This window comes from Elephas maximus, chromosome 22 (assembly GCF_024166365.1).
Source record: "Elephas maximus indicus isolate mEleMax1 chromosome 22, mEleMax1 primary haplotype, whole genome shotgun sequence".
NCBI lineage: Eukaryota > Metazoa > Chordata > Mammalia > Proboscidea > Elephantidae > Elephas > Elephas maximus.
Window position 1 is genome coordinate 26,996,245 of NC_064840.1, and position 20,409 is coordinate 27,016,653.

General features: G+C 47.6%; 1 protein-coding gene across 2 annotated transcripts in view; it reads left to right on the forward strand.

The window, feature by feature from the left end:
- THOC5 (THO complex subunit 5) overlaps nucleotides 1–16,679 on the forward strand; it is a 33,323-nt gene extending 16,644 nt beyond the window's left edge. For both annotated transcript variants that reach the window (XM_049866054.1, XM_049866055.1), the window contains 11 exons: nucleotides 850–890; nucleotides 1,136–1,235; nucleotides 2,995–3,103; nucleotides 6,996–7,097; nucleotides 7,687–7,783; nucleotides 8,382–8,496; nucleotides 9,994–10,097; nucleotides 10,243–10,330; nucleotides 12,586–12,701; nucleotides 13,364–13,554; nucleotides 16,449–16,679. In XM_049866054.1, coding sequence (XP_049722011.1) covers nucleotides 850–890; nucleotides 1,136–1,235; nucleotides 2,995–3,103; nucleotides 6,996–7,097; nucleotides 7,687–7,783; nucleotides 8,382–8,496; nucleotides 9,994–10,097; nucleotides 10,243–10,330; nucleotides 12,586–12,701; nucleotides 13,364–13,554; nucleotides 16,449–16,512 — 1,127 coding nt within the window. In that variant the 3' untranslated portion in view covers nucleotides 16,513–16,679. The remainder of the gene's footprint in view (nucleotides 1–849; nucleotides 891–1,135; nucleotides 1,236–2,994; nucleotides 3,104–6,995; nucleotides 7,098–7,686; nucleotides 7,784–8,381; nucleotides 8,497–9,993; nucleotides 10,098–10,242; nucleotides 10,331–12,585; nucleotides 12,702–13,363; nucleotides 13,555–16,448) is intronic.
- The last annotated feature ends 3,730 nt before the right edge of the window (nucleotides 16,680–20,409 follow it).

Sequence of the window (20,409 nt, forward strand, 5' to 3'; positions counted from 1 at the left end):
TTCTAGGGGAACCAAGTTACCACCCCAGGGTGGTGCTGGTCCTTTGGAAATTGACTGTGCTGGTTCTGCCTGGTAGGAAGCTTGGCTTTAGTATCTTAGTGCTCTGGGGTGGACAGGGAGGCACTCAGTTCCTTGAGTCAGATGCTGCCCTTGGATTTCAGCTCTGCTGCTCAGTAGCTCCAAGACCCTGGGGAAGGGATTTACCATTCCTCCTTCTCAATTTACTCAACTGTAAAAAGAGGATTGTAATGTCTCATGTAGAACCATTACGTGGATGGAATGATGTGTTGCACACAAGGGCCTTAGCACCGTCCTTGGTACATAGCAACCCCTCAAATTATGTGAGTTACTGCTGTTGCCACCAGCACCACTATTAATGGTTTGTAGCTCATAAAAATGACATTAAAAAGCCTTTTAGAAAAACAGGGGTATATAGAAGATCGAACAGTAAGGGGACAGGGAAACCGGATTACTGGAAACAAAATATCCAGAATTGAATTAATGAGAATGTTGACACATTGTGAAAAATGTAACCAGTGTCCATGAGCAACTTGTGTAGTAGTTGTTAAATGGGAACCTAATTTGTTGTGTAAACTTTCACTGATAACACAGTAAAATATTTAAAAAACAAAAACGGGGGTGGTAGGATTATCGTTCATTTTTGTTCTTTTGCATTACTGTGTTTTCTGTACTGAATAAAAAACAGTGAATTAATTTACTGTTTATTCTAAAGAAGCCCGCTGACAAGAGAAGCAGTGTCTGGGCCCCTTCAAGCCCTGTGGGTTTAGGTGCGTTGGGGAGCATTCTGGAGCCCCCTCATCCCTAGCTGCCTTCTCTCTGTGCTTGCAGATGACGAGAGTGACTCAGATGCTGAGGAGGAGCAGACCACGGTGAGAGCTGTTTTCTCTTGTGGGGGCGCCAAGCAGCCGCACCAGGGTCTACTTGTTGGCCGCCGCCAACCTCCCTAAGATGCAAAAGGGAAGAGGTTTGAAAGAAAGGACTTGGGGAGTCTGGCAGCCCAGAGAGCTGAAGCAGCAGGTCCCAGGCAGTAGTGCTGAGGCACTGCGGGTAGGGACAGGGAAGGGGAGAGTCCCTTGGCCAGTGCTCACTGGCTCGGGCCCCTTCCTTTGTCCAGAAACGCCGGCGACCCACGCTGGGAGTTCAACTGGATGACAAGCGCAAAGAGATGTTGAAGAGACACCCGCTGTCTGTCATGCTCGACCTGAAGTGCAAAGGTGTGCCACAGCCAGTCCAGCACCCTCCTTGCCTGGGGAGTTCCATAGCACTGAGAGCCTGGCCAGCTGCAGGCGCAGGGGGTCAGGCCAGCCGGAGGCCTCTTTGCCCAAGGAAGGATTTGTTTCAAACTTCTCTGCTTTTCCTCCTTGTTTTGCATGAAGTTTTAGTTATTTATAAGCCATAACTGTAACAACATAGCAACAAAACTCTAGACACATAAGGGAAGCTTGGTAAAACGACACCTTTTTCTGAATTTGACAAGTCAGGTACACAGAACAGGCAGGAGTGTACAGGTTTTGATGAATTCAATAAATGTAAGTCGATTGATTTAATAAATATAAGTAGAGCTTTATATTCTGTGGGGAACATATGTGTGTTTTGAAACTGGCTGTGTACAGAAAAAGCAGTACATGATAGAACATCCCAGGCATATAAAAGTCAGCAATGGAATGTAAGAGTTAAAAAACTCTGTACTCCCAGACTCTTAGTTCTAAGTCTTATCCCCAAGAACAACCATCGTTACAGGTTTCTTATTTTTTCCTAGTAATGTTTTGTGCCTTTAGAAATTTTTCTGTGAGGGGGTGTTTATCCCTTTCCCTACTGGTTTGTTTTTTTCATGGTTAATTCTTGCTTTTTTTCAAGGTCAGAACAAGGAGTACTTGTTGCTTGATTTCAGGGTTAAACTCAGGGTTACTTCTTTCATTTCCAGCTCTGTCTTTATGGGTTCTTCTTGATGAATTTCAGCGTTTGTACACATGAGTGTTTCTAACTTAAATTCAGGGTTCCCTACTTACTTTTTACACAAGTGGAAATGTGCTATACACACGGGTAGATCTCTTTGCCTTTTCTTTTTCAGCTTTTTATTTTGAGATAATTTTAGATTCACAGAAGAGTTGCAGAGATGATAGAGAGTTTCCATGTAACCCATATAATCTTCACCTGGCACCCCCTAATCTTATCATCGTCTTTACCCACAGCACAATGGTCAGAACCAATGTTAATTTCATTGGTACAGTACTACTAAGCTACAGAATTGGTTCAGATTTCCCCAGTTTTAATGTCCTTTTTCTGTTCCAGGATGCAGCCCAGGTCCCACATTGCATTCAGTTGCCATGCTCCTTAGTCTCGTACAGGGAGTGACAGTCTCTCAGTCTTTTTGTCTTTCGTGAACTTGACATTTTTGAAGATGAAGCTTAGGTATTTTGTAGAATGTCTCTCAATTTGGAATTGTCTGGTGTTTTTTCATGATTAGACTCAGGTTTTGGATTTTGGGGGATACTGCCATAGATGTGGAAACCCTGGTGGCATAGTGGTTAAGTACTACGGCTGCTAACCAAGAAGTCGGCAGTTCGAATCCACCAGGTGCTCCTTGGAAACTCTACTGGGTAGTTCTACTCTGTCCTGTAGGGTTGCTGTGAGTCAGAATCGACTCGATGGCAGTGGGTGACCATAGATGTGGCATTCATCATCACATCATATCAGGTACATGATACCAATATGTCTTATCACTGGTGATGTTAACCTTGTCATTTGGTGAAGGCGGAGTCCGCCAGGTTCCTCCACTCTCAGATTACCATTTTCCCTTTCTGTACTGTGTTTGTTAGAAGAGACTCGCTAAGTCGAGTCTATACTCAAGGGGAGGGAATTAAGCTCTATCTCTTAGAGGGGGAGTATCAAAGAATTTGCATTTTTTCTATAGTACTGTTGACTCCAGTCTAAGTGTTTACTCATAAATTATCTTTCTCCCCCACCCCCCAGATGACAGTGTGCTTCACCTGACCTTCTACTACCTCATGAACCTCAACATCATGACCGTAAAAGCCAAAGTGACAACTGCAACGGAGCTCATCACCCCCATCAGTGCCGGGTATTGTCAGGGGCTGCAGGGTGGGGCAGGGAGTTGGGGATGTGGTGAGAGCCTCAGTGCTGGGCTGCTCCCTCACTGGCTCTGAGGAGGCTCTGTCCACAGAGCCTAGAAGCCCTGGTACCTCACTGGTATTTAGAAAGCACTCACCGACTTTAATTTGTGAAGTCCTGTTACTACACAACAGATGATAAGGGTGACTACAGAGTATTTGCAAAATGAGTAGGCAGGGCAGAGCACCAGCTTTTTATAACTAGTAGTAAGTGTGAACGTGAAAAGGAGATTTGGCAGACATTATCAGGTTGACAAATTTAGGTCGCTCTTTTCCTGTTCTCTCTCTGTCCCAAGGTGCTGGGATTTTCGCTTTGTAATAGCTCAGCTGAATCTAGGTTACCTGGGTAGTGGAAGGAGGGACTGTGGTGGGTCCCTGTGGGGGTTTTGAGGAAGGTGAGCCGAGGCACAGTAATGACAGCCACCAGCTGAGCATCCCCAGGGAGCCCCTGACTACTATAGTCTTGTTGCACAGCCAGGGCAGGTGGAAGGGAGGGCCAGAAGGGCCGGGATGAAATAACCTCCACTCACAAGAATCCTGCCCCCGGCACTATACCTACAGGGTCCTACCGAGCCCCTATGTCATCTGTGGAAAGATGCAACCACTACAGCTCAGGGAGGCACAGATCTGGTGGCTGGTGGGGCAGGGATCTTCCCACAGCTGCCTGAAGGTGGGATGTCCCCTAAGTTTCAGACCCTGCACCCGGAGCTCCCCTCCTCTTCAGGCTGTAGACCCGTCCCTGTGCTTGAGCATGTTCTTGGACCACCCAAAGGCAGTTCCCACCTGACCCCAGCAGAGGGAGCCCAGGGCTGGCTTCTTCAGGGTGCCCACTTAACACTGCTCAGCCATTGCTTGTAGTCCAGGAAGCAGTTTCTGGGGCCCATGGGCATAGTGGAGATTCTTGCCATGAGCATTCTGCCTGCTCACTTCTTAGATACCTTATCCACTAATAGCAGTGCCACAGGCTGCCCTGTATTGCATCCTTAACTCCAGCTCCTTCTTAAGCTTGTATGTGCTACAACAAAGGCAGCACTGCAGACTGGTTATGCGTTTGGGCTCACAGAGCTGAGCAAATCCCACTGCTGCTACTTAGAGCTGTGTGTGTAACTTTAGGCAGGTTACCTGGCCTCTGAGCCTGTTTTCTAGTATCTCCTTCCAGGGTGCTTGTGAAGAGTCAGGTCAAGTGCTGAGCACAGATGAAGCACTTGGTACACATGAGCTGTGTTTATCATTGTCAACACATTTAACTCTCATGGTAACTCTACAGAGTGAAGAAACTGAGGCTCTGGAGAGTTAAGGAACTGCCCCGAGGTCATAGGTAGTGAATGGCGAATGATGATTCAAAGTCAGCCAGGTCTGTGTAATCACTGATCGATACTGCTTTTAAGGCCCCAGAGAAGGAGGAGACATACAACCAGGATTAGATCTTTAAGGGCCTTCAGGTATTGTCTAGCTCATCCACCTGTTTTACAGATGGAGAAACTGAGGCCCAGGGGGCGTATGGCCCAATTAGTGAAGCTCTGGGTGTAGAATCTGAGGCCCCAAACTCCCAGCCCAGAGGCCTTTGCTCAAGTATAGATTGCTGTAACCCCACAGGGACACCAGCCCAATGCCTGGTTTTATTTATTTATCTAATTTTTGGAAACATGGATGTATACATGGATGGAGTCAACTCTGACTCACAACCTTATGTACAAAAGAGCAAAACATTCCGTGGTCCTTCGTCATCCTCATGATTGCTGGCATATTGGAGCCATCATGGGTATTGTGCCCTAAAACATAAGACGCCCCAGCATAATCACAAGAGCACAGTAATTTCTTAATGTCATCAACTATCCAGTTAGGGTTAACATTTTCTCATAAATGTTTTTTGTTGTTTTCTGTTCACAGTTTGTGTTCCAAATTTGGATTTCTGTAAGGTTCATAGATTGCGTTTGGGTAGAGCCTCCAACAAGACTCACTTCATCTGAATGTTCCCACCATCTTTTTTGTTCTTGCTGTTTATTTGTTGAGGAAAGTGGGCTGTTTGCTCCATAGAGTTTTCTAACTGTGGATTTTGATGATCGTATCCCTGTGGTACAATTTAACAAGTTACTCTTTCCCCCTGGATTTTCTGTAAATTAGTAGCTAGATTTAGAGGCTTGCTCAGATTCTATTTTGATCTTAGGCAGAGGAGGCAAGGCTGTATCATCGATGTTGTTGGGGACTTCATCGGGAGGCACAGACTGTCTTTGATACTAGTGACTTACTTGGACCTACTAATTCATTAGGGTATTCGTGTTTTTAATGCAAACATTTTAATCAGAATCATACCAATGTTGCTGGCTTTTCCTTAAAAGTTACTTTCTTCGAGTCCAATTTAATTCATTAATTTTTTATTAAGCCATTAAACCATTTTTAATCATTTCCATTTTTATTTTACTAAGTTTTTTTTTTTCTTTTCCATTAAAATTTTATGAGAAAGATTTGACTCATTGAACAGTTTTTTTGTATTAGAGTTTTATATATACAAAAAAAAAACTATTGCCTTTGAGTCTGTCCCGACTCATAGCTACCCTATAGGACAGAGTAGAACTGCCCAATAGGGTTTCCAAGGAGCGCCTGGAAGATTTAAACTGCCAACCTTTTGGTTAGCAACCGTAGCTCTTAACCCAATATGTCACTACGGTTTCCGTTTTATGTATAGCTTCCCCTTTTATGTCCATTATTTTTATCAAATGCAGTTTTCCTGAGCCATGTGTTATAGATCTAAGTTTTGTCAAGATTTGATTCTTCCATTAGTTTTTGTCAATCAAAGAATTTTATGTGTGGTTTTAGATGTTCTGTTTTGGTTAATTCTTTCTACCACTGATGGTCACCAAACACTGGTTAAAAGTCTGAAAATTTTTACTTTTCTAGCTTCTCTTCTCCATGTGAGACAGTGAAGGAGGCAGAGACCCCCTGGGGGCACGGGGAGACTCTAGGTGAGACAGAGGCTAGGGAAGAGCCAGAGTCACCACTGTCCTGATGTTAAGTCCCCAAAGGCATGCTGGGGCCAAAATGCTCCTGGGATGCAGATCAGCAGGTCCTCCCAAGTTGCTCCTGGTACTGTCCTTGGAAAGATGATGAGAACCCTCTGTTGGTTCAGGGAAAGAATGGGTCTTACTTATCCTTTGTGATAAAGCGAGTATTTTCTGCGCCAGAGCAAAGCCATCTCTTCTCTGCTTGTCACATTAAATTACAGACTGTGTCCTAATCATTCCAGGTGAGTGGCTATGGTGTCACTGCCTCTCTCTCTTTACAGCACTGGGTCACCTTGTCTCCAGTACATGTGATGATTCCTTTTTCCAGGAGCATAAAGGGGTATTTTTCTGTGATTAGCACGAGATTTGGCCAAAGCGAGCTAGACACAGCATCAGAGCAGCACACTCGTTCCCTCTGGGGTGGAAAGGAGTTTATTCTGCTTCCGTGAGAATTGTAGTTATATCTGTTGTCGGCGTCACTGAGCTGTGCTCCCCTTTGGCAAGGCCTCGGCCCCCATGTAATTCTTGAAGGGATAGGTTTTAAAAAAAAAAAAAAATCAGGTGGTTAAGAGTATTGTTTTTGATTAGACCGTGCAAATCCTGGCTTCATTACATACTAGCAGTGTGATCTCGGGCAAGCCATGTCTTTCAGAGCCTTGAGTTTGTCCTCTGTAAAATGGAGGTGATGACACTCCCTACTCGTAGGGTTGTGAGGATTCGGTGACCTCAAGCATAGAAAGGGTCTGGCCCCCAGGAAGCATTCAGTGAATGGTGCCCAAGTCCTACCTTGAGGCAAGATGTTGGCTGGCATTCTCACTGCAGGCTCTTCTCCCCTTTCCAGTGACTTGCTGTCTCCTGACTCAGTCCTAAGCTGTTTGTATCCTGGGGATCATGGAAAGAAAACGCCGAATCCAGCCAATCAGTATCAGTTTGATAAAGTTGGGTGAGTCAGCAAGGCTTCCTCGGATCCCAGCCTCTCCACTTCTGAGTTTCTTGGGTGGCTTAGGCCCAAGGCTGCAGACCTATTAGGGTTAGAGTCTTCCCCGAGGGGTGGGAGGTCCACAGAGTAGGAGGGAATGTCTTGTGGAGAGAAGGGACATGTGCCCCTTCCTGCTTACAAGGCAGAGGGAGGTCGTGGTGTGGATGGCAGGGTCAAAACTAGGGGAGGATGGTAAGAACACGAAATACAATAAAAATGTGCAATATTTTAATTCTCAGAGAATTAAAAAAAAATTTTTAATATTTAAAAAATTGGTAGATTAGTGAAGAAATCAAGCCCTACATTTTTATTTGAGATTTGCATGTGAGTTAAAGGCTGCAAGCGGGAAAAAGGATAAGTGACCGTGAGAGAGATGGAATTCACAGGAGCCAACTGATGGAGTGAAGAGGCGTTGATGGCAGCCTGGGCTGTGAGCTCACTGAGCCCATGGACCAGATTTTTGTGGGAGATGGAGACTGGGGGAAGAGCTGTCTCCTGCGACCACAGCAGACGTGATTTATAAAGCCATTTTATCCTTTGTTTCTTTCTGCAGCATCCTGACTTTGAGAGACTATGTGCTTGACCTGGGTCACCCCTACCTGTGGGTTCAGAAGCTGGGTGGCCTCCACTTCCCCAAAGAGCAACCACAGGTACCTGGTCTCCTTGGCTGAGGAGCTGCCCCTCCTCTCCTGCTGTGGGCTCCAGAGAGGCCTCTGATGGCCTTTTGGGGCTTTGAACCAGCAGAATGCTTTCCCTTGGGGCTGTGGTCAGTCCTCCATCAGCTCAAGAGAATTTGAGGCACAGGGGACCTCATCTCGAAAATGTCTGAGGCCTACAAATATTTAGGTAGCTTTGGCATTCTCCCTGAGTCTGGTAGCCCTCTAAATCAAAGTAAATTGGGTCCCTGCTCTGGGCAGCTTGGTTCCAGGCTCAGCTGCCTATCGGTCTCGTGTACAAGGATGCCAAAAGTGACGAGTAAGTAGAACCCCAGGGGGACCCGGCCCCTTAGCAGAACCTTTCCTTTTCTCAGGAGGTAGCAACAGCCGCTTGTTAACACAGCAGCTGTGTGCTCCTTCTGGGACTCTGCCTCTGCCTGTCACAGCAGGTCAACCCTGCCGTTCCCATAGGCCTCCTCTCAAGGTGTGGGCGGTCCAGGTTGCCACAGGTAGGAGGTCCCAGGAGAGTGGTGGTGCCTGACGAAAGGGAGGAGAGCAGTCAACAGTGTGTGCCATTCACTGTCATTCACAGCATACGGTGATCGCAGACCACTCACTGAGTGCCAGCCACATGGAGACCACCATGAAACTGCTGAAGACCAGGGTGCAGTCTCGCCTGGCCCTCCATAAGCAGTTTGCATCCCTTGGTAAGCGGGGGCTGGGGCTGGGGCTTGGAAGCTGCTTGGAGAGGGAAAAGAATGACAGTCTTTCCACGCATTCTTGAATCCTGACAACAAATCAAAGAGGGCAGGATTCCTGGCTCTTACGGAGCAGAGGCTTTGGGGAGGGCTGCAGTTCCATCCAGGCCGAGGTCAGATCACCCCTCAGGGCCATCGGGGCTGTCCCCTCCCTCAAGACAGCAAAGCTTTCTGGGTGGCCCATGTTAGCAGATCAGTCAGGAGCAACTCCATCCTAGGTCAGTGCGTCCCAGGCTTTGGCGTGCATCCCATGGGTCTTTAATGCGAGCCTGGTACCAGCTAGGCACTGAGCACGGTGTTGGGGAAGAACTGTGAACAGCTGATGGAGCCCCTGCCTCCTGGAGCTTATACCACTCTCCCAGGGAATGAATGTTTTCTTGAGTGAGGCCTGGCACTGAGATAATTCTGATGAGCTGCTGACCTAGGCGGTGGCCACATAGGGACTTCCTTGAATTTGTTCATTCAGTAAATGTTTATCAAGTGCTTAGCATGTACAAGGAGCCTCCAGGTGGTGCAGATGGTTAGCTGGAAACCAGAAGGTTGGTGGTTCGGACCTACCCAGAGGTACCTTGCAAGACAGGCCTGGCAATCTGCTTCCAAAAGGTCACAGCCTTGAAAACCCTACGGAGCATTTCTACTCTGTAACACATGGGGCTGCCGTGAGCCAAAATCGACTCAACAGCAGCTGGTTTGTTTGTTTGCCTTTTACCATGTACAAGGCGCTTGCAGGGTGGTTGGAGTTAGCATCTCTCTGATCTAAAAAAGCCTCTGTTAAGAAAGGCATTGCATCTCCAGGGCCTACCTGGAGACCTCACCCTTGGTTCGGCTCTTGTTGTGCTCCACATGGACACTGATCTCTCAGGGCAGCATTGTTTGTCTGCCAGGCCCTGCTCCCCGTCAGCATTGCTGTGTTTGTTTTGTCCCAGGGTTGGTTGTCTTCCTGGACAGTATTTTCTGTGTTGGCATATTTGTTTACTGAAGTGCCAGCAGGAATGTCCCCTGGAACAGTTCTCTAGCTCTCCTCCCCAGCAGAAGAACTGGCACAGAGCACTTCAGTCGTTTACTCCATCAAGGTCAGCTAGGAAAACACAGCCCTCTCGGCTCTTTGATCTAATTAACAGTCACTGCTGCATAGGCACCATCACTGTCTGTGGCTGCAGGGATTTTAGTTTTGCTGGCTGACGTTTGCATCAAGGATGAAACCAGGAATGTAGGCACTCATGCCTGATCTTCACCCAATACCATATGCCTGGGCCCAGCACTAGCATTCAGGTTGGTGTCTCTGTATTCCCAGCACATGCTGAGTTTATACCGCCTGTGTGCCTGGCGTACCAGGACAGCTGGGAGGGCCATCTGAGACTTCCAGAGCACCCCAGGAGGACACTGGGTACTCAGTTGTGGCACGTGCATTCTCCTTGTGATAGCACCTATCTTGCTCTCTTTTAGAACATGGCATTGTGCCAGTTACCAGCGATTGCCAGTACCTCTTCCCTGCAAAGGTGGTCTCTCGCCTGGTGAAGTGGGTGACGATTGCCCATGAGGATTACATGGTAGGTAGCAAGGCAGTGCTCAGCCTTGCTTTCCTGGGGACTGCAGACCCATGTCACCTTTCAGCTTCTGCCCCTTCATGTGCCGGGCTGAGCATTTGACCAGAGGACCAGGCAGTTCACTCCCTCTCCATGCTGACTGTTCTAGGAGCTGCATTTCACCAAAGACATTGTGGAGGCGGGACTAGCTGAGGACACCAATCTCTACTACATGGCCCTCATCGAAAGGGGCACAGGTAATTGCTCTGCTGATCACAGTGGTTCCAGGTGAGGGGAGCCGCTAAGAAGGGAAACTTCCAGGGGTTGTCCAACCCAAATGAAAAATCCTGTAATCTTGTGGTAGGTGCTTAGCAAGTAGTAATGGTTGTGATAGCCACTGTTCAGTGATGATGTATTCTGTGATACAGGCACATGCCTGCTGTATCTAATTTAATTCTCCCCTCAGTCCTGGGAGTAGTAATGTCGTTCCCATTTTATAGGTGAGGAAATTCAGGCTTAGTCACAAAGTTAGTAAATGGTGGATTCAAAGCCAGATAGGACCTCTGAGCTTCCAGCTCCTCCACCTTACCGCAGTCCAGGGTCAGATATCCTGTTCTCCCCTCTCCCCTCCAGTGGTTGTAAGTGATGCCTTATAAAGTGCAAGGTCACAAGGCCTCCGTCCCTCCCTCTTCTCCAGAGTTTTTGCCTACACTTTACAGGCATTGGAAACTCTGATTCCTCACAGCTCTTTGGCTTCTGACTTTGCTAGCCTTTTCTTCGGGAGCCTTCCAGATTGCTGCCATGGACTGTTGTGTGCCGCAGGGCCTCAGCAGGCCCTGGCACAGCCCACAGATCTGACCCCCTGGGGCTCAGTGCTTGGGGCTGCACAGCCAAGAAAGTTGTCTGTAGAGCTAGCACAGGGTGGGAAGGGATGGCAAGGTTGGACTCTGATATTAGAGTCTCTCTCTCTCTACCCCACTTTCTTCCCCTCTCTTTTTCCCTTCCTCATGTCTTTTTAGTTTGAAGAAATTTAAGATTTCAAATAGAGTTGAAGCCCTTTGATCTACTTTATTCCCTCCCTCGTGATAGGTGACCACTATGTGGCATTTGTGCGTTTGCTTCCCACTCTCACCCCCTTTTTAAAAACACTTTGGCTTCATCCCTAACAATGAAGAGCACTGTTTTGAAAGGGCACAAAATATTTGGTCCAAGAAATGTCCAAGCCCCAAGAGCAGAAACTCTTTGAGTGATCAGTTCTGCTTCCTGGTTGATCTGATGAAGGCTTGGAAGGATGATAAGTATTCCAGAGTAACACAGAACAAATGTGAGATTAATGTAAATTTTCATGCCATGCATGAGAGAAATTAAACTAAGAATGAAATTTAAGTGACTAAATGGGCAACAATCCCAAATACATATAATTCTTCCATCATTTTTCAGAGAATTTGAAAACTATATATGGTATAGATTAAAAGCAAACAAACAAAAAAATGGTGAGGAGAGATAAATCCAGAAATATATGCAGACTGTTATGACAGAAACAACCCAGTAGTAGAGAAAGGAATCGTTTTTCAATAAATGTGATCTTCGGGGAAGAATTATCTTAACCTGTAGTCTCCAGTCCTGTGTTATTTGAATGACTGGTGGGTGAAAGACTTAAACTCTTTTTGTATTGATAAATAACTAAAGAGGAATGACAGGCTTAGCCCACTGGAGGGAAGGAGATGAATGCCATTCTACTGCAAAAGGTGAAGGCTGTCACCAGAGAAAACGTGAATACGTGTTGAACAAAAACTTAGTTTAACAATTATGAACATAGGCTTTAGCATCAGGCAGGTCTGGTTAAACTTAGCACTGCTGCTTGCAGCTGTTTGATCTTGGGAAAGTTTCTGGCAGAGTCTCAGTTTTCTTTAATATGTGGAATAGGGTGATAATAATGGTACGTATCTCACGATCATTGTCTCAGGAAGAAATAAAATGGGAATGAATGACTCAGCTCAGTGCTGGGTACACAGTAAGTCCTCAATAAATGTTGGCTATTAAAAAAAAAAGTTCCGTGTAAAAACTATATAAAAATAGAAGGAATAGAATAGGATATATTTGACCGATGTAACAGTCAGTGCACAATACTGTTGAAGAGAAAAGCCAGGCAGTAAACCTTCACGTGGAAAAACTCCTTATCTTTCTAGCAAATAAAGAAATGCCGTTTAAAACCAACCTCTGTCAAAGTCTAAATAGAAATCTTGGGCAAGCCCAGTGCAGACCGGACCCTGGGGTGCTGGCACAGTAACTAGCTCAAGGTCCTTGGAGGGACCAGAGTCACAGGACCACACATGCTGCAATGTCAGGGTTTCTAGAACAAAAGTAAACGTCAGTCAGCACCAGAACGTGCTCTGCAGCACCCCGGTTAATATGAGGCATTTGAGCTAGCTTCAGGGCCCAGTGGGAAGAATACATGGCTGGCAAGCTGAGTCTCAGAACTAAGTTTTCCTTCACTCCCCTCCCTTCCCAGCCAAGCTCCAGGCCGCCGTGGTGCTGAACCCCGGCTACTCCTCCATCCCACCTGTTTTCCAGCTCTGTCTAAACTGGAAGGGGGAGAAAACCAACAACAATGATGACAACATTCGGGTAAGGCCTGGCTGGGGGTGGCAGGAAGCAGGAGGGCGTTGTCAGGGGCAGGGGCAGTGGCAGAACCTGCTGCAACTGAGGGCTTGGGCACTGGTTTAATTCCCGGGACAGAGGGTCTTGTGGGATTTGTAGAATTTTTGGAGGCTGCATGGTATACTAGTGGAAAGAACCTAGACCCATCTCACCCACTTAATTAGCTTAGGGTCCACAGGTTTCCCCATTTCTAAAATAGGGATAAAAGGTTGTTGCCTTGAGTTTCTTTGAAAATGTGAATGAACTCAAAAGTGTTTTTGAAGCACTGGAATGAGGTGATGTGTGGGATCATTGCAGTTGTTAATGATCAGTGTGCTTGTTGATTTGGTAGCGATGGTCATGAACGTACATCTTTAACCCTAGCACCATCTGACTTGGGTCTTATCTTGAGATTCCTTGTCTACACCTCCATCTTGGCATGAGAAGCAGAGAAAGTTACAGGCCAGAATCAGGAAAACCCTGTTGTTTTCTACGAACCTCTCTGGCTTGATTTGGCATGGCCAGCTTTTGCAGGGGCACCAGATGCAGGTCTGTGGAGGCCTCAGGGCCCCCTGGGGATGAAGCCTGGCCAGTGTGGTCTGCACCCACTGGAGGGCAGTGCTGAGATGCTGATTTTCCCACCCATACAGGCCATGGAGAGCGAGGTCAACGTGTGCTATAAGGAGCTGTGTGGTGCCCGGCCTGGCTACCAGCTCTTGACCAACCAGTTGCAGCGCCTGTGCGTGCTGCTAGATGTCTATCTGGAGACTGAGAGCCATGATGACAGTGTGGAGGGGCCCAAGGAGTTTCCCCAGGAGAAGATGTGTCTGCGGCTTTTCAGGTGAGAGGCTGGGCTCTGATGACCTCTGGCCCTGCCTTTCACGGGTCTTGGGGGCAGAGATCAGAGCCCAGCATGGAGGCATGAGCTCTCTCACGGGTGAGCCACCCCCATACACACTCACCTTTCCAGGTGCACTTGTCTGTTTACAGTAGAAATTAAAATCCTGCTGTCAGATTTCCTGAGGAGAGCTTGTTCCCTCCTCCCTGAAACTTTCCCTGCAGCCCACTTCCTCCCCACCTGGATCAGCTGTTCTTCACAAACAGGCCATGCTTAGGGCAGTGTTTCTGGTCTCCTCTTCCTTGAAGGTGGGCCAATAAGTGAACAGCACTGGACCATGAACCAAGAAGAGGTGGCCAAAGCTTACTTTCTCTAGTTCCTATGGAAAACAGTAGGGTTTTGTTTGCTTTTTATTATCCAAATATGCTTTTTTAGATATGTGCATCCCTGCCAGCCCCTGGGGAGTCAGCTGTGGCCGTCCTAGGAATCGAAGCTGCAGGCAGTGAGTGGGGAGTTACAGAGGGAAGCAGCTTGGGAGGGAGCCAGGCAGGAGAGCAGATCTCTGTTTTGCTGCTTACCAGTCCTGTGACATTGGAGAGCCATTCACCTCAGCTCCCATGCCTGTTTCCTAAAAGCTGAAGTGGAAGTAATTCTACCTCACAAGGAATTAGAATTTCTCTAAAGCTTCTGGGGTGGTTCCTGGCACAAGACAGATGTTCAGAAAGTACTAGCACGTCCTAACTGGGGTGTTGGGTCCTTTGTTTCTGTTTTATCCCCTAACTCGTATTCTTGTTGTTAAACAGTCAGTTTCAAAAACCTGGGAGTCCATTGTTCAGACCCCCCTCCCTTCTGGGTGAGGGGTTGGGGAGGAGCAGTGTTTGTGGAGGGGGAAGGGTTATAATCTGTCTTTAATCAGGGCATCCCCTTTGTTCCTTTTCAGTCCAAAAGGTGCCTCATCTTCCGCTAGCCTTGTTCCTGGCTCCTGGAAGCTGTCCCACCATCCTCCCACCTCCGTCTGGCACCTCCACCTGGCCTGGTTCATAGTGTTGTCAGATAATAACCAGCTCTGGCCCCATGTGGCTGCTAGGAGGTGGAGCTGTGCCTGGATGCTGGTCCCTTCTAGCGCTCGCTCTCTGTAGTGAGTCTGGGTGAGACCTCAGCTCTTTCCACCCTCCCAGCCTGCTGTAGCACATTTCCAGGTGGGAGCTCTTGGCTCTCTAATGGTTCCTGAAGGACCCACTTCCTGAAGTACTTTGTGTGTCTCCCAGCTAAAGGCGCTCTTTCAGCAACTCAGAGTCAGTTATCTCCATGGTGCGAGATGTGAGGCTCTTGCCCTGGAGTCCAGCTGACCACTGGGTGAGGCCAAGGGGCTAGGTGCAGCGTGGCTAACCTGACTTTGCCCCTGTGTGGTCACCGCCGGGCTCTGATCTCTCCCTCCACAGCAGGCCTGATGTTGCCCAGATGACTCTGTGCCCTCCTGGGGTTGGGAGGCATATGACACCCTGATTCTGATCACGAGCTTTGGGTTCAGAAAGACCTGGGTTCAAATTCCAGCTCCTCCATGTCCTATAGGTGCAATTAGGGTCTATTCATGTCAAGCCTCTGAGCTTCAGTTTCCTCACCTGTAAGGCAGCACCTGCCTCTAGTGTTGTTGGGAGGATGAAATTAAATAAGATTGAACATGGGAGTAAGCCCTCAACCACTGGTGCTAGAATAATAACTGCCATTCTCCCCTCTTTACACTCCCCACCACACAGACACACTCATACCACATACACATACACACCACACACATACACACATGCATACATACACGTATAAACGTACAGATACACACATGCATATACACAAACACACATAGACGCACTCATACCATATGCACATATACATGCATACACGCATAAATACGCATACACATGAACGCACAGTCATACCAAATATACTTACACAGATAGGCATACATACACATGCATACATACACAGAAGGCACACTCACACACACACATACACACACATACCCCCTTGGACCAAGACCCAGGATGTTGCCTCTGGCTATGGACTGTCAACCATCACAGGCAGACAAAAGTGGGAGGAAGGGGCCCTTCTAGCTGGACATGGATTCATCATGGAGTTGTGAGAAGAGGTCCCTCTGTGGAGTTCTGCTCGGGGGCCCAGGATTACAACCTTATCTTCGCAGGGGGGAGGCTTTGGACACAGGTCTTGCCCTGCCGCCTCAAATGTCTGTGGCTGACAGGCTTTGGCGTCATACCTGGTCTTGGATGTTGGCTCTGCCATTTCCTGGCTGCATAATGTTGGACAGTCAGGTGACCTCCCTGAGCCTGTTTCTTCGGTCTGTAAGACCTGGGAAATGATACAGCTAGCTCCTGGGAGATAGGAAGGACCCAGGACACAGCTCCTGGTAGGCCCTTAGGGCAGATTCTTTTCACTTCCAGACTCTGTGTGTGAGAATCTCCTTACACAGGGGCGCAGGGAGAGAGTTTCTAAAATGGGCTTTGTTTTTTTTTTTAATTACAAAAAATAAAACGTATTTGTTTTTATTACAAAAAATAAGAGATGTTAAAACATTTAAGCAGCATGAATAATGCAAAAAGTGAGGGTGTCCATGCCCTGTTCCCAGAAGTGCCCACGGCCAGCAAGGGCCCTTCCAGATGTGCGTTAATGCATTTACAAGCACAGGAATACATTTTTACAAAAATGGTATCACACCTGACATGTTCTGCAGCCTGCTTTTCTTACCATGTTCCATGTCACGTAACTCCACCTCTTTTTTTTTTTTTCTAAACCACTATATAATATTCCCTTGTGTGGATGAATCATAAGTTATTTTATCAGTCAGGAGGACTTGCTGTTAACTGCTTTCCCTTCTGTTCCCCTAGGGGTCCAAGTAGGATGAAACCGTTTAAATATAACCATCCTCAAGGATTCTTCAGCCATCGCTGACCACCACGGTTCCCTCAAAGCCACCACGGTTCCCTCAAAGCCCCACCGTGGCGCCTGCACCTCTGTTCTGCCCTGGCCCATGTGTGGCTCTTGATAGTGTCCAAAGGCAGGTGTTGTGTTTCCAGCCTATTAAAGTGTCACCTGACCAAATGGCCTTTGTTTTGTGGCTCCTTGGTGGGGGAGGGGCAGCTCTGCCCTCCGGAAGGGCAGGTGGGAGCCAGAGCACAGTGTGAACAGGCAGTTGTGGACGGGCATTCTCTAGGTGGCTGGGAAAGCCGAGTGCACGAAGACTCTGACTGCCTCTGCAGCGGGGTGCTGTCCTCTTGTCCACACACCATATTTGTTTCTGCCTTGGGGACCACATTACCTTGATATTTAGCACACTAGTCCCTGCTGTTAAGAGGTTGCAGGCAAAGCCAAAGTCAGCCTAGCAGAAAAATACTAGTGAACTTCTCACATATTAAATTAATCCTTGATCAGCGTTCCCTTCTCACCTATCAGTTGCTTAAGCCTTAGGGAAAATAGGTGAGACCATCTGAAATTCTTACCCAGTTACCTCCTTGATGATCCTCCTGCAAGAGTCAAACAAAATGAAGGATGGCATAGAGTGGTCGTGGGCAATTTTGTAAGAAAAGTTATACTGTGTCTTCCCCACTCTGCCAAAAAATTAGTACTCAATTCTTTCTTCATTTTGAGAACTAAGATATGAAAATACGTTAAGAATGATGTCGTGAGTTGCCATTGAGGTGATTCCAACTCATGGTGACCCCCTGTGATAAAGTAGAACTTTCTCCATAGAATTTTCAGTGGTCGTGACCTTTTGGAGGAAGATTGCCAGGCTTTCTTCTGAGCTGCCTTTGGGTGGGTTCGAACCACCAACCCTTCTGTCAGTAGTCAAGTGCTTAAACGTTTGTGCGACCCAGGGACTCCTTAAGAATGCCAGAAACCCGAACCCATTTCCGCAGAGTTGATTCCAACTCATAGCGACCCTATAGAACAGAATAGAACCGCCCCATAGGGTTTCCAAGGAGCAGCTGGTGGATTCAAACTGCCTTCTTTTTGGTTAGTAGCCAAGCTCTTAACCACTCTGCACAACCAGGGCTCCCATCCTAAGAATAAAGATGTAAAAAGATTTAAGAGTTATTTACATAGTTGCGATTATAACTTAAAGCTCCTGAATACAAGATAAAATACATTTGTATTTTTCAAGATAGCCCCAAACTGTTTTTTTACCCCCAATATACTTTGAAGCTTTGGTCTCCGCTGCAGAAGTATTCACTTTATGTGGAGTTTTCTCGTGCTGATTATCCTGGAGTAACGTGGACCTCGGGGATAAAAAACACTTCCCAGTAATAAGGGAGACTCTTAGACCGGCCAGGACTTCTCCAGTCGCTGTTAGATGACGTCACTGCCGGCGCCTCTCCTTCCCTCAAGCTACACCATCCTTTTGAATTCCAGAGGCAGATACAGTCCAGCCCAGAAGTTCTCAGACTTCGCTGAGTGGGAGAGTCACCCACCTTAGGAGGTGATTAGAAACAGGTTCCCAAGCCCCACTCCTAGGATTCTCAGTTGACCTGGGATGGACCGAGGATATAGTTTTAAAAAGCTCCCCAGGTACAGCTTGTCCTACAATTGGAAGGCACTGTCTTCCCTCTCGGCTCATTTTTCTCAGTAACTCCTCAGACACTGCAGGAGCCAGATTCTCTGCCTGCAGTGCCCCTTCATCACGTCTTCTGTACCTAATGCAGAAGCAGAGTCTGGGGGCTTCTGTCTCCATATAAGGAGATCTTGCCTTTTCCCTGACCTGTTTGCCTGGGACTTTGTCCCTGCTGGCACCCCTGGGTCTGGCCACCTTCAGGCCTTTGTCTTACTGTCTGTGCTGATTAAGATTGAAATGGGGCCTACAAATAGCTCCCTTCATGGGCTGCATTGCAGCTTCTGAGTCTGTACTTGGCTGGGATGCAGCCAAACTGAGCGTAAAAGCTCATCTCCAGAAGCTGGGACAAGGTTGCAAGGAGGGTTTGTGAGGGCTGGCTGGAGGCTCTGCTTCCTAGCAGGGGGTGTCGGAGCCTGTCATCCTCCAAAGAGATCTTTCCTCTTCCAAGGATCCGCTCTAAACAGAAAAACCCTCCTGGCCTTAGAGAAAAGGTGTTTTTTTTTTTTTAAAAAAGGCCCACCCATGCCAATCCTGTCTGTTTAGGCTACTGAACTGGTCCCTTTGGGCTACTGAACTGAGCCGTTTGAGCCTAGGGTGGGCAGATTGGAGATGGGGCCTGATTTGGGAGGACCTTAAAGCGTCCTCCTCATTTGGAGGTGACCTTTGCCTTCTTGCAGGTTAGACCCCTGGCCACATCCCAGACTGCAGCCCCTCCCTGCATGCCTCCCTTCACCTGGGACTCAGCCCCCCTTCCTTGTCTTTTTAAAGCTGCCATCCATATTCATGATTTCTTAGTATCTTGTGGCCGCTCTTTTATTTTTTCCCCCACTTACCCTCTCCTAATTTTTCTCTATGAATAAATCAAAAAGGACCCTTTCCTTTTAAGGGTGTTCCTGCTGATCACTCTGTGGAAACAAGGCTAAGAAAAAAACCTATCAGTGGGGAAGAGCAGAGCTGCCTGACTCCCGGAGGAGTTTGTCCCTGTCTGTGTCCTCGGACTGTTCTTTCTCAGGTATTCAGAGGCCTCCAGGATGAGTACAGGTGTTACCATCCATTTAGCATCTGTTTTAGGTCTGGTACTGGGCTAATCACAATTTTACATTTATTGTCCTATTCGATTCCAATAGGCCTCTAAAGGGACGTCGTGCCTTCATTTTTACAGATGAGGAAACCAAGGCTCAGAGGGGCTAAAGAACTTGTCTGAGCTCACACATTTCTTCAGCCACCCACTCAGGGCTCAAGCCTGGGTCTGTCTGCCTTCTGGGCTTTTGCTTTTCACAAGAGTTAACTTCAGGCACAAAGAACATTCAGGCTGGCAGTGGCACCCTTGTGGGGTGTTCATTCATTTTACAAAAGGGCCAGTCCAAGTGCAGCCTGTGCCTTCCTGTGACTCATGGCTGAAGCTTGTGTTTAGGATCAGATGTGTCAGCCTGATTTCTTGGATGGGATATGAGTGTGGGCTCACTCACTTTCTGGAGCATCTCAGCCCAAAACACATTCTGTAGTGGAGTGCTGTCTGTCAGCACAACCCTCTTTTTTTACCCTGAGCACATGTCAACATTCCCAGGAACTGCTTTAAGCTAAGTGTGTTTATGGGGCACCTGACCAACCCCACTGCCCTATCTCTTTCTTGTAGGGAGGGAGCAGGGTCCTCCTGCAGTACAAGAAGTACACCTACAGACTATCTCCCTGCTTTGGCTGCAGGCCATGGGCAACTGACAGCCACAATTGAAGCTGATCTTGCTTTGTCTCTTCTCTGTGTAAGCAGAGCATTGTACCATCCAGCTTGTGTCTGAGTTACGTCTTTCTTGGCAACCCCGACACCTGCAAACTATGGAGTGAGCTGTACGCTCTGTGAGATGGGATTCCCTTGCTGGAAGTGGTAACAGGTGTTACTTGCTCAACACATTTCAACAACACAAGTACCTCAGGAGTAACATGGTAGTCAAGAGTTAGAGCTTTGGTTTCAGACTGACCCATCTGGGTCCTTGTTCTACTGCCGAGCAGCTACATGACCCTGGGCAAGTTGCTTGACTCTCTCTAAACCTCAGTGTCTTCATCTGCAAATGGGGATAACAGTGGAAGCTTCCTTGGAGGGGGTTGTGAGGATGAAGTACCAGCTCTCAGCACAGTGCTCGGCATTTAGTACTGTTCAGCAAAGGGGAGTGGTTCTTGTACCTGCCCTCCAGGTTTGAGCCTGGAGAGAGGCCTCCTGGGCTAGGAATGCTTTTCCTGCCTAA